Source organism: Mizuhopecten yessoensis, unplaced genomic scaffold (genome assembly GCF_002113885.1).
Source record: "Mizuhopecten yessoensis strain PY_sf001 unplaced genomic scaffold, ASM211388v2 scaffold9399, whole genome shotgun sequence".
In the NCBI taxonomy this organism is placed as follows: domain Eukaryota; kingdom Metazoa; phylum Mollusca; class Bivalvia; order Pectinida; family Pectinidae; genus Mizuhopecten; species Mizuhopecten yessoensis.
The window spans coordinates 620790-636024 of NW_018408028.1; the positions used below are offsets into that span (position 1 = coordinate 620790).

At 38.1% G+C, this 15235-nt stretch overlaps 1 protein-coding gene across 1 annotated transcript in view; it reads right to left on the reverse strand.

Moving 5' to 3' along the window:
• LOC110458008 (mucin-12-like) overlaps nt 1–15235 on the reverse strand; it is a 51666-nt gene that overhangs the window by 30153 nt on the left and 6278 nt on the right. The window contains exon 2 of the mRNA XM_021509533.1: nt 7750–8332. Coding sequence (XP_021365208.1) covers nt 7750–8332 — 583 coding nt within the window. The remainder of the gene's footprint in view (nt 1–7749; nt 8333–15235) is intronic.

Genomic DNA, 15235 nt, shown 5'->3' on the forward strand with positions numbered 1-15235 from the left:
AAACTATATTTAAATACGACTTTTAACTTTGGTGTCTCAATTGAAATATATTTTTATACATATTTTACAAATATGTAATGAATATTTTTTTTACAGACCAGTAACAGATATGCTTAAATTGTATTGATATTGAATCTATCGATGTTTTAACATGGAATTAGATTAAACATAGTCGGTAGTTTTAACCAGCAATTAAAGCACAATGCATGTGACAATTTTCGAAATTTACGGAAAATCAATCATAACTTAAGCTGTGATAATCTACAATAAAAACACAGTAATAAAGGTGGTTACTCCTGTTTTTTATCGGCCCTGGGAGGAGGAACGAGGGTACAAACATTTTCCACCAGGCTTCTCAAATTAACGACTTGCGGTCCTCTCCTACCTTATCTTAACTATAATGACTTCAGTACCCTAATGAGATTTTCTCACTTTTCATCAGAAATATAAGTAACTACCTCCACTACTGCTCTATCTCCTGCCCTCAGGACAGCTGAAACACTTCCCAATCGTGTGTGGCGGGAATTTCTCCTATCCCCACCCCATCTGTAGGCTTTAGCATTGACATCAGGTACAGAAAATTAAGCAGAAAAAAAATGCATTCCTCCATGCTGTCATTATCTTATTAACACATTCAGACCTGAAAAATCCCGACCTGCTTCAAAGACTTGAGAGGAACTCCCTTTTGGAACACTCGCCAGGTCCTTACAGAAAATACACAGACATGACGCGCTACTCTAGAACCTTATCTTGGCCCTTTTTTGGCCATAAGCCACTATGTAAAGTAAAAAAACAACATTTTTTTTACATCAAATATTGATACCAACATTGATATTGAGTAAAAGTTCAGACCTGACATTTGTTAACAGACACTGATTTATTTAAGAATGTTCCCCCAGAATCTTATATACACTGATTTATTTAAGAATGTTCCCCCAGAATCTTATATACACTGATTTGATCCCAATCTTGCAAAATGCATTTTTTCTTTGTTTTCTTCAATGCATCAGGTGAAATATTTGATTGTAAAATGAAACTTTCAGTATAGAGAGGAATTATGGCACAGTAATTAGAAAACCATTTAATGCATAATAAATTTTGACAAAAAAATTAAATCTCAACCTTGCTATCAACAAAAGCAAGAACATCTCCCATTAAACCAATAATCTCGCAATCATGTAAAACTTTCTGCCTAAGCCTTTTTGTTTGCTGCGAGTTCCATTTATCACTCAAATGTTGCATGTTATCTTAATCTCCCAGCAAATGTTATCTAAATCCCCCATTCGTCATGTTAATCCAGCAATAGGAGAAGAGGTCGTTGGATATAGCATCTATGTGACCTTTAGATCCATATTTGACCTATATTCCTTGATGGGATTAGTAAAATATTTGCCAGCTTAACTTAATGCCCTGAGGAAATAGACAGGATTAAGGCCTCCTTCCCTAACCTAACTTCCCCCTCTAAATCCCATTGAACTAGCCTGGACTCATGTGAGTAGTTCTGTGCAGTGTTATAGTGTGTGTGTGTATGGGAGGGGAATGACAGAGATTAACATTTAGGGATATGAAAGGTTGGTAAATCTACTACCACAAGCTTTTCACTGGAAACATCTGGTTTGTTGGAGTTGATCTGTGATGTTGATCAGAAGTATTAAGGTTAAAACTATAGCTTAATCCTAAGGAAGAACCGTTATGCCATAAACAATGGAAATGTTCATGTATTTGCAACTACACATTTAAAATCTATAAAGCCATTTAACCTTCCCCTATCCATGGAGGTTCAGATTACCTCCCTTCCCCACTCTCCACTGTTGTTGTATAACATACTGGACAACAGGATCTTCAGGGTGAAATACTCCAGATTAAATGTGCAGTCAAGTTGCCGTTGTGATCAGAACCATCTCCAAAAGGCTTAATTCTTTGTTATTTTGGGCTCGGCTTTTTATCCAACGTTCAACCTTCGACCAGCGATTTGTTATCCTCTTGGTAGCCTCAGATCGTGCCCAGAACACTGAGGGATAACGGGCAGGGCCTGCGTTAGTTGGAGAATTACGAAATCCTGGTAAATTACAGGAGGCTTTAGATTATCCTCCGTCTGTCTGCGATAGCATCTGATTGGACAATTGAAGATAAATCTGGCTTTATCCTTCTAAAGACCACCCTTATCCCCGATATCCTTCAGAAATTGTGTTGCTTGATCTTTGGGGGACGTTTCAAATGGCAAATATTTGCATAAAAATGAGAATCATGAAATGGCCACCTACGGCTGACAGTGATAACACAAGACTGTCAGACGAGCAGGGTTTTTTGTGTTGATATACAAGTAAAGAATATCGCTGGACCCAATCGGTGCCCTTTATCTTACTCTTTGATTCAGATTGCTTTTACTGTAGGAATGGACTGACTGATCCACCAATCATACTTGCCAGCTTAAATGCTTCTGTTTCATTTTGCTTCCAGCAGTCTACGGACCGGAGAGTTTTTGTCCCTACCCATATCAAATCTCAAAAAGGGATAGATTTCGAAACATCAAACCAAATACATTCCATAATATACAACCAGATAATAATTATCTTGGGAGTTCATGGAAAACCTGACATAATTTGGTGTAGAAATGGCCAATGTAATCTTGAACGGTGTTAAACCCAGGTGCATCCCGCTCAATTATCGCCATGGTAATTAGCCATTATCACAGTCCTGAACAAACGACCTTGCATTTTTAGTCCAAAGATTAAAATTAATTTTAAAATCCTTTTTTCTTCCATCCCAGTTTTCACCTATCATGTTTTAGTACTTAATCAGGGCTTGTGCAGCCTGTACCACGACTTGTTCACTTCTGTGATAGAGCTAGATCAGGTTACTTAACCTTGACCTACATCTCAAGGTCGTTCCATATCTGATACATAAATATATTTGCCTCACTTGAATGTATCCATACCAATTCAATCTGGGGATGTATAGAATATTACGGTGTAATTATTCTGAGTTAAAGTGAGTCGGGCGACCCACTGCCGTAAACTCTCGTTCTGCTCAAGTGTAGTTCTACATTGGAAATGTACTGCTCTCACAGCTTTTGAATATCATTTTCAACTTCCTACTCTTGTGGGAGATTTTCAAATATTATTTTTCTGCGAGTAGACACGTGTAGAGGAAATGACTTCATTCACTTATGGGAGTTTCCGTATTTTAATAGCACAATTTATAATTTGGAAAATTACCTTAAACATTTGTAAGAATTTTATTCATTCCTTTTGCACAACAATTACATAAAGACGAAAATGTGTGGAAAGATTGTATGATTTTTTTTTTTTGTAAGAATCTGTTTTTCAAATAGTTTCTATAAATCGTGCCTCAAATATTTCTATGCTGTGATCATCTTCAAATTAAAAAATCTTTTAAGTTAAAATAAATATATTTCTTCAAAATATTATTGACACATCTTCCTTGCATCAACTTATTATCAACAACCTCATTTTGTACACCCCCTGTGTAAGTTCTCAGAAATGACATCACAGTTTTCTTGAATACAAAAACTTCATGCCCAATTTCAACATAAATTGACATAGCCTGTTTGTTCAGCACAAAACTATTTCTGTTCAGCATAAAACCATTTCTTTTTGTGAGAGAAAGTTAGAAAGATGAGTTAATAATATGGAAGGATAACTGAAATGGTGGCCAATGTCGACTGGAAGTTTTACATTATTACAAACACATGTACAGTACATAACGTAGATAGAGGGGGAAGTCTCCCCACAACTGTTCAAAGTAGTGCTAATTCCCACAGTGCCTCCATCTAGCATTGACAAATTACGTCTAGAATACCATTTTAATTAAATATCTTAAGATGGAGAGAACATCTGATACAAATTTAAATAAATATGGATACAAAATCTTATGGAAGGTTCCGATTTCAAAGGCATGGTTGAATTTGATCCGGCAGATAAGTGATGCAATTTGGTGTATTTTTTTTAATCTGCACATGAATATGAAGAGCTGGGTTGCGGAGGTTTGGTAGCGGCGGTGGGATACTGTGATTGACTTGCGCAAGACGTGTGATAACTGTGTTTGATAGCACATAAACAAGTGGCTTGGTGTGAACGGAGCCGGCATCACAAATCCACACGGGATTTCACGGGAGATTATGAGATTTTGTTGTCTGATAATACTCCTGCTACCCCCTTACATGATCACATTAAGTTGTATGTAAATGCTTATATCAATATTGTTTTTATATTTTCCCTCTCTCACAATTTCTTTGGCAAGAATTCATTTTTTAATGAGAATATTTGTGAATATAAGATGGTGAATTTTATTTTAGACCTGCTAGGAACATGGTGTGTGCGGAAGATAAAATTTCCGCTTTCTACAACCTGAAGCTCTTCCGATATTTTAAACACGAGCATTTATTCTGACTTTGAACCCTTATTCATGTTTAAGTCCTAATCAAGATATATGGTCTATGAGGCAGCACCTGCTAGACTTAATGTTTAAGGAAACTCATAAGCTAAATTGAATTTCACCTCCAGACAAAAAAGAGTTCATCATATACTCATAATGATTTAACAATATAAACAAATTATAAATTTGTGCGTAGAAAACTATTATGTTACACACATCACAAATTAAATACGGTTCCTGTCTATATCTAAATTTATCACACGAATATCCTTTTATTTAGTAATTACACCAATGTCATATATATGTCTATGGTATGGACTTGTGATAGATCATCTATTCTGACATCATAAAATGAAAGTGAAATGATGTCATAGACTTCTATTTTATATTATTCTACAATAATGGACACAAAAGAGTTAAGATGGTGGAATTTTAAGATCGAGACTTGTCTTGATAGCGTGTTGTTTCTCACATCATTTGCAAATTTTCTGGGTCATCTGATGAATTGTTTCAATTTGATATTACCAAAGAATATCAGCACAACTGTTTGAGTCTAGCTTACCATAGGTTCACCATTACACCCTAAATAGCTTCTCCCCGCTACCACATCATAAACTCAATGGTTTCTTGCCTAGACGCCCCCCCCNTCCACCCTAAACACCCCCCTCAAGCTACCACTATCAGAAACTCACTGGTTCCCTCCACCCTAAACACCCCCCTCAAGCTACCACTATCAGAAACTCACTGGTTCCCTCCACCCTAAACACCCCCCTCAAGCTACCACTATCAGAAACTCACTGGTTCCCTCCACCCTAAACACCCCCCTCAAGCTACCACTATCAGAAACTCACTGGTTCCCTCCACCCTAAACACCCCCCTCAAGCTACCACTATCAGAAACTCACTGGTTCCCTCCACCCTAAACACCCCCCTCAAGCTACCACTATCAGAAACTCACTGGTTCCCTCCACCCTAAACACCCCCCTCAAGCTACCACTATCAGAAACTCACTGGTTCCCTCCACCCTAAACACCCCCCTCAAGCTACCACTATCAGAAACTCACTGGTTCCCTCCACCCTAAACACCCCCCTCAAGCTACCACTATCAGAAACTCACTGGTTCCCTCCACCCTAAACACCCCCCTCAAGCTACCACTATCAGAAACTCACTGGTTCCCTCCACCCTAAACACCCCCCTCAAGCTACCACTATCAGAAACTCACTGGTTCCCTCCACCCTAAACACCCCCCTCAAGCTACCACTATCAGAAACTCACTGGTTCCCTCCACCCTAAACACCCCCCTCAAGCTACCACTATCAGAAACTCACTGGTTCCCTCCACCCTAAACACCCCCCTCAAGCTACCACTATCAGAAACTCACTGGTTCCCTCCACCCTAAACACCCCCCTCAAGCTACCACTATCAGAAACTCACTGGTTCCCTCCACCCTAAACACCCCCCTCAAGCTACCACTATCAGAAACTCACTGGTTCCCTCCACCCTAAACACCCCCCTCAAGCTACCACTATCAGAAAGTCACTGGTTCCCTCCACCCTAAACACGCCCCTCTAGCTACCACAATAATAGTCTTTGATGTCATATCGTTGCCATATACATAACATACATAATGCTGGGTTAACTGTATCTCATGTTAGAGCGTCTTTGTCAGAAGACTGTGTATAAGTTAATAGTACCTAAATCTTCGTCAATGACGGACGCTGGTGTCTGATGCTATCATAATGCCAAATTAGTTGTTCTTCCAAACATCTCTGGTTTTTAATCTGTGCCAAATTTTGATTGATTTGATTAGCAAGACTGTGGTGATGAGAATCCGAATACTTTCATCCTAAAGTCAACTCCGTTATCTAACATGTAAAAACATCATAGCTGGCTCATTTGAAGAAATTTGTTCATTCCCGTAATTTGCTTTGGGAGACACATGTATGGGGTCCCCCTGAGCACCGTACCTTTGTGTCCCTGCGGGCTCGCTAATTGTCTAGATATCTGCCAACAAATTTTCAGCACACACAGAAATGGCTATTTATTTCCTTGACAAATTTTTCATCATATTTCCTTTACCAATTTTTACATCATCATAAATTTCTTCTGTCTTATCTTTTATGTCTTGTAAACAAATTTGTTGTACATGCAGTTTCTTGGATAAATCTTTCGTTGCATAAACTTGCTTTTCTTAAGTTCCTATTTGATTACGCATGAATTTGTTTACCATTATACTGTGAGTTTATTCCAATGGCCTTTATGTGATGTTTATCTACATTTTGTACATCTTTAAAACATTCAGTTGATGTGGACAAGGGATGTTTATATTAAGGACCCCGTTAAGATGACTGGAAGTGAGAGAATGTGATAATGCCACTAATGCATTAATTTTTGTTTTTAGCAGGATGTAAGATATCTCGGTGTTCACTACAGATAACACAAACGATATACTGTTATGTTGTACTAGAGTACTGTAATACTTGTACCCTAGAGTACAATATACTGTTATGTTGTACTAGAGAACTGCAATACTTGTACCCTAGAGTACAATATACTGTTATGTTGTACTAGAGAACTGTACTACTTGTACCCTAGACTACAATATACTGTTATGTTATACTAGAGAACTGTAATACTTGTACCCTAGACTACAATATACTGTCATGTTGTACTAGAGAACTGTAATACTTGTACCCTAGACTACAATATACTGTTATGTTATACTAGAGAACTGTAATACTTGTACCCTAGAGTACCCTTGTCTAAGAACATCACACAAGGTCATTCTAATTTGGCTGAATAGACAAAAATTCTACTTTGAGTTGAATATTATTTATATATATATGTATCTAATTGCTTGAATTTAACTTAACAACATTTAGATTTTTAGGGTGGATTTGGGGCCTTATCAATGCTCCTTCCCTTAGAAAATTTCTACTTTATTTTCCCAAAATCATTGCAAAGATCAATTTATTTTCCCAAATCATTGCAAAGATCAATTTATTTTCCCATACTTTTTGTATGCAATATTTTCAGAAAATCCTAATGCTTTGTGGAAAGGAAGTAGAAATATCATTATCAAAACAAAAACTTTACAAATTGGTGCAGTTCTTTGGGATTGGTAGGGCAAAGTTATGTCTAGGAACTAACCATCATCATCCATATAGGACCATCTATTTCTGTTGTTACATTTTCACAGTTTCCTATTTCTGTCCTTAGTTTCATTGCTAGGGGACTTTGTCTTTCAAAAAGCCCCAGTACCATAAAATACTGAATGAGATGAATATAAACAGACAAAATCACCATATTTTAATTGCATTTTTAAGATTAGATATGATTTCTTTGACTTACCTGCAGGAGTGACAGATGACACAGGTGCTGGATTAGGTGTTTGAGGGGTGTGGCCTGTAACAGGTATGGGATCTGGTTTCTTGTGGGTATGGCCCCCTGTTGAATGAGACTGACTTGTCGGATGGTTGTAGCCTGCTGTCGGGTGGGTTAGGCCTGTTGTCGAGTGAGTGTGGCCTGTTGTCGAGTGAGTGTGGCCTGTTGTTAGGTGGGTGTGGCCTGTTGTCGGGTGGGTGTGGCCTGTTGTTGGGTGGGTGTGGCCTGTAGTTGGATTAGAGTTACCAGTTGTCGGATGGTTGTAGCCTGTTGTCTGTTGGGTGTGGCCTGTTGTCGGATGAGAATGACCCGTTGTCGGAGAGGTATGGCCTGTTGTCGAGTGGGTGTGGCCTACTGGTGGTTGGCCTATTGCTGTGTGACCTGTTGGTGTGTGGCTGTGACCCTTAGTTGTGTGGGCGTGGCTAGGAGGAGAAAGCTGTACAGGGGACACTGGGCTACTCGGAGAGGACGAGGGTGGCGGGGACTGTTTTGATGCCAGTTGCTCTTTGGTTAAGAGTGTCGGCAAGTCGTCACTGTTCTGTTTACCAACCTGAAAAAGAAAAAAAAAGTTTTATTTCTGTTGATAGTTTGATTTCTGTTTGTGTTTATAATTAAATTTCAAAATCTTTTATGTCACATAATCGGTTTCTGAATTTTGTTTCATTTTATTTTCATGACATGATTATCTTGTAATTATTGAATAAGGTTTTTTTCATTTCTGTTTTCACCTGGAAATCCCTACTTGACTCATCAATTTCTAATCCAGTGAAACAGGTAATAATAACCTGACAGTTTAACTAAAGCTTACATGAAGCTATCTCATTAAACAATATAAATGAATGCACAAACAGGACAAAGATCTATTGTTTGTGACACGACATGATGATCTAGTGATCATTTTCACTTGGGCGTGATAGGCTAAGCATATCATTTAAATTCAAGTTGTATTGATTTATTTATAAGGTGATAAGTAAATCTGCAATAAAACTGGTATATAATTACCACTTCTGATTGATGTGTGATATGTAAACTGCATACCGATTAGGATTTAACAGTTGCATTCATCAAATTTATAAAAAGTTACCACCTTAAACATTGATGTCAGCCATACATCTTGCTGTTAACGTATGTATCTAGGTAAAGGGTTGTAAAACACCAACAAGCTGTATATGACATGACTGCATCAGCAAAATATGAGGTCTCATTTATAATGACAATACTGGTTCAAAATCACAAAAATACAGAGGACTTTCATAAAGGTTACACTATTTTCAGAATCCTGTGTTATACCTGTGTGTTGAGGGCTGTACACTAGATAAATGCCAAAGGCAAAGCATGTATATCTATTGTGTATTTCTCTTATCAAATAATACATAAAGACATCATTTTTGTTCCCTTTTATCATGTTACACCTCGACCTTTTTAACACTACATATCTAAACAATATGTAAACATATTTTCTTTATGAGGAAATGAAAAAAAAAAAAGTTTATAACAATAAAGATCTTATATTTTTTACAGCAAATTACCAATTTATCATAAAAATGTATTTGTGCACAAAACAATTGAAGCTATTTGCGAGGATTTTAATTCACCGAAGGACCAGGCATCATGTATATCTGGTTGAAATGAGCCAAATGAACATTTGTCATAAAGTATTAATAAGTAAATGAATTCGGAAAGTTATATTTATCTAATGAAAGATAAAGATTCACAGCCTTTTACTGCCCTTAGCAGGGCTAGACAATAGGTGTAGCTTGAGAGTCCGAGACTAGCGTAATCTCCAGCGGGAATAGTGGTTTAAATACTGCTTGCCTGATTTTCTAAAGAAAATTTGATATTACTTATCATGTTGAATAATATTGGGTTAGTGGAACTTGTACATGGTTTAGTGAAATTGTTAACTACTAGCCCGATTGTCTGGTTTTTAAAATTCATTTCTACCCCTGTTTAGTTGAAATCATCATTCGAAAACTTGTCCAACAAACTTTCCTAGCCCCTCTTGGGTCCAAAAAACCAATAGACCTATAGCTATCATATTCTACTCCTGAGGAAAGCTTCCAGATGTATGCGATGTTTCAAAACGAAAACATTTTGAGTATCGTTGGATTTCCCTATTTCTTCCAATTACAGGGCCAAATGTTCTCAACTTAATTGAATCTGGACCCATTAAATTGATTAAGAAAATTTCTTCTTAATATGATATACTCTACCGATATCAGTAAACCCGTCTTACAGCGTGTAACTGTAGGAGCAGTTTTAGTTATAAAATACAATGCAGTGATTCTTTCATTTATTCAATTCGTTTACTTCCTTCTAAATCACAGATACATCTATACAATAAATGAACATGGTTCATTTTTCAATAAAAAAATCCACATTTGACATCTTTTTACAAAACAAGAAACAAACAAAAAGTGATCATTTAAAATGCAATGAAGGAAGACCTATTAGGAATACTTTCCTGAGCAAATAAAAAAACAAAAACCATTTATATCATACAGATGTAACGGGAGTTACAACAATAACATATCAACATCGTTGTCACTGATAGCTGAACAGCTTATTCCTTTCAACAGGTGCGTTACTCTCATAAATTCTCATTATCTATCCCTGTTTACCTGTCTAATTCTTACGGGCCGTTTTTCCGCGACAAGATTAGCGATGAGATTGACATGTACCGTTATTGTTCATTTTGCCTTGCATGGCTACTGAACCATTAATGTCTACATATGACAGATTATCCGTCTTCTATCCTAGTTTTTTCGATATCATTTTCTCCAGTTGGTTCTGTCATAAGTATATACATATACACCATGTTTGTATGGGTGAGACATTTTCTGTGATCTGACGTATTATTCCCAATAAATTACTTATGTATGTGCTGGTGCTCTTTTCAAAGATCCTTTCATACTATGCACAAGGATATTTATAAGACCTTTTACAACGGAAAATAAATATAAATATATTTACATGTAACAGTTGTCATTTGAATTTATTTTTACAAATGTTTTACAAAATTAAGAAGGTAGAAATATTGTCAAATCATTAAATTTCTGAACAACACAAATTTTTACAAAGATTTTAAAAACTAAAGCAGGTAAAAATATTGCAGAACATAACATTTCTGAAGAAGACAAATTTTTACAAAGCTTTTACAAAATAAAGAAGGTAAAAATATTGTCAAATCATTTAATTTCTGACCAATTTTTTTTGTACAAACATTTTACAAAAATTCAGAAGGTACAAATATTAAAAAGCATTTAATTTCTGAACAAGCAAAAATTAACATTTTTCAGAAATCGATTCTTGATATTGCATTTAACTCGATTGCAAGACAAAAGGTCCCTCCTCTGCTTAGGCCAGACAAACAAATGTATGTGTTTCCTGTAATATATGTTGGACAAATTTAGGTTAAGAAGGTAAGTAACACATTTTATTTTAACAAATAACTTTATATGGTTTATATAGGAGAGTGATCTCAACTTTAACAGTGCTTCTTTGAAAATTGCGTTCAAAAATTAAGAGTAGGCACAAAAACTTAGGGTAGGTAGGGTTACCGGAAACACTATTTTTTCCCCTTTGGCCTTACAATATAACACCTTGATGGGGCCTAAGCCTTTCATCACACCTGTTCCATATGTCACCAGACCCATGGGAGTCCTGACCATGTACTAGCCCTTAATTTGATTTACCCAGATTAACACATCCTAAACAACCTGTATATTAGGTTACGGCTACATGTTGTTACCATAGAGACAACAATAGAAATTACATACACTATTTGCACTCCTAAATTTATCTATAATTTCTTACTTTTAATCCTGACTAACTTGATTAGGTAACATTACAATGTTATTGACCCTGATGTTACCTGTACCACATCTATTTTAAACGTCTGTTGAACACCATATGGTTTGTCACAGGTGTCCGACCCTGTGGAACCCTAACTCACACATCCAGTTATTTGTAGTCTGATTTGGAGATGTTACAGACTAGCTGGGCTACAGGTGGTTGTCCACAACATTTACACCTATGTACAGTAAAACAAACTCCTGTTTCTAACAGAGAAAATCCATCAGGGAATCGGCAAGTCTGTCACCTTTCTACCACTGTCATTTATCACAGCTTTGATATTTAGTCTCGGTGGTAATTTTTATTCGATTACAAGCTAGGGATTAAGGATAAAGAAGCTACAAATGTCCCTAATGCTTCACTAGCCCCTAATTACACACCTGTCCCCAAACAGTCAACTGTCAGAGCCTCTTTTATCTCTGCAGGTACATAGCAAAGAGGCTTAAAGACAGATGCTAGATCTATCTCTTCTATCCCCCCTCAACATCAACCTTTCCACACCCATTGCTCTAAACCCACAGCCCCCTCCCCCTCTCCCGAACCACTACTCCCTACTCTTTCCCTATCCACAGCCCCCTCCCCCTCTCCAAAACCACTACTCCCTATCCCCAGCCTGCTCCCCCTCTCCCAAACCTTTACTCTCTACTCTTTACCTATCCACAGCCCCCTCGAGCTCCCCCTCTCCCAAACCACCACTCCCTATCCACAGCCCCCCCCCCCTCCCCCAACCCACTACTCCCTACTCTTTACCCACCCACAGCCTCCTCCCCCTCTCCCCAACCACTACTCCCTATCCCCACCCCCCCCCCCCCCCCCCAACCCACTACTCCCTATCCACACCCCCCTCCCCCTCTCCCAACCCACTACTCCCTATCCACATTCCGCTCCCCCTCTCCAAAACCACTACTCCCTATCCACATTCCGCTCCCCCTCTCCAAAACCACTACTCCCTATCCACCGCCCCCTCCCCCTCTCCCGAACCACTACTCCCTACTCTTTACCCACCCACAGCCTCCTCCCCCTCTCCCCAACCACTACTCCCTATCCCCAGCCTGCTCCCCCTCTCCAAAACCTCTACTCTCTACTCTTTACCTATCCACAGACCCCTCCCCCTCTCCCAAACCACCACTCCCTATCCACAGCCCCCTCCCCCGCTCCCAAACCACTACTCCCTCTCCACATTCCGCTCCCCCTCTCCAAAACCACTACTCCCTATCCACCGCCCCCTCCCCCTCTCCCGAACCACTACTCCCTACTCTTTACCCACCCACAGCCTCCTCCCCCTCTCCCCAACCACTACTCCCTATCCCCAGCCTGCTCCCCCTCTCCCAAACCACCACTCCCTATCCACAGCCCCCCCCCCCTCTCCCAACCCCCTACTCACTACTCTTTACCTATCCACAGACCCCTCCCCCTCTCCCAAACCTTTACTCTCTACTCTTTACCTATCCACAGCCCCCCCCCCCTCCCCCAACCCACTACTCCCTATCCACAGCCTGCTCCCCCTCTCCCAAACCACTCCTCCCTATCCACAGCCCGCCCCCCCTCTCCCAAACCTCTAGTCTCTACTCTTTACCTATCCACAGACCCCTCCCCCTCTCCCAAACCCCTACTCCCTATCCACAGCCCCCTCCACCTCTCCCAAACCACTACTTCCTGTCCACAGCCCGCTCCCCCTCTCCCAAACCATTACTCCCTATCCACAGCCCGCTCCCCCTCTCCCAAACCACTACTCCCTATCCACAGCCCGCTCCCCCTCTCCCAAACCTCTACTCTCTACTCTTTACCTATCCACAGCGTCCTCCCCCTCTCCCAAACCACTACTCCCTACTCTTTCCCCATCCACAGTCCCCTCACCTTCTCTAGAACCTCTACTCCCTACTCTACGCCCACAGTCCTCTCCTCTATACATTTATGAACATGTATGGAAAAAGAGCACTCGTTCGTACACAGTAATTGTGCCTCAGATGTATACTCTCACGGAAAAAAATGAAATAACATTTTAGGCAATTAGAATAATTTCTTGTTGCATTAAGATTATAATTATAATTAAGAAAGTAGTTCGTTATAATTTTATCAACATTATAATTAAATTATATCTAGATTTTTTTTATTTATTCATCCCATTTTCCAAACATTTCCATAATATGCATTAGATATGTTACAGTTCGAGAAATTTAAAATTTTAATTTCAATTTGATTGGGTTTTGCAACATAAGAGATTAAATCGTTGTGACTTAGTGCGATGTGGTCTGTATTAACTCCACTTGGCTGCATACATTACACCAAAGAATTACAGCAATATTACAAAATTGTCAAGGATAAAGCTAATTAAATGGATACGGTTAAGTTTGAAAAGGCAGAGTCCACAAATTATGATTATGGTTGTCAGCTAAAGGAGGATTTATCATGTAGTATGTACACAGGGTCAATTCTAATAGTGCACATTTTTATCTTTAAAATCAGCATTAACGTCAAATCTCCGGTTTGATATGTACAGACACGTGGTATAAGTCCACACAGGTTACCAGACTTTTAATCATTTAATTGCAGATTATAATATTTCTCCATACATAGATATCAAATTCATTTCATATTTATTCATATACATGTACTTGTAGTTAGAGGAAAAAATCAACAAAATTACATTCTAGAGTAATTACCAACTCCATAACAGATATGAGATAAAATATTTTGAAATAAGAAATTACCAAATCTGAAATGTAAAATAGATCCTGTGACATTTTACACATAATGTGTGTATAGTCTATGTAAATAGATCCTGTGACAGTTTACACATAATGTGTGTATAATATATGCAAAGTGAAGAATTAATACAAAATTCAAATTAAAACTCTTTAAATGATTAGAAAAGACAAATTACGTTTCATTTTAAAACATAACTGTTTGGTAATTAAGCCATTTGTTCATTTATAAGTTAACCTTCTGTTTGATTAACAAAACAATATGTATGTATAAAAATTCAAAACAGTAAATACAATATTTTTAAACCAAATTTAGTAAAATATTTCTAAAACCAAAGAAAAAGTTCACATGCGAATCCTCATGATTTTTTTGTAGATTATTTATCATGAAAAATATACAAATGCAAAAAACCTGAAAAATCTTTAAATGTGGTATTGTAACAATCTGCTGACATTTTCCTAATTAAGCTGTCCTGAACATTGTGTTAGAGCCTTGAAGCTTTGAACAATTAAGAACTGACCAAAAAATACACTTGGCCAGTTTAAAGAAAGTGATTTTTAATTGTAACCTTTTCTTTTTTCTCTGCACGTTTTGTTTGTAACTACTGTACAGAGAATGTGTAACGACTAAGTTTTTATCCCTGATAAGGATTAGGACTGATTGCATCTGGGTACGTGTATCAACTGTAACGCTCACACAGGTAATGCACATGCACATCTGCAGAAAAAGGAATTTGGATAAAAAAAATCTTTAAAGCTATTAGTATCCCACACAAAATGCTCAGCTGCACCAGTTGGGTGGTCAAGATTACAAATAACAGCGCTCTTTAAAGGGATCAATTGCATCAGATTTTATTTTCACAGGGACTCAATTCGACAAGAAAAATGTTGGT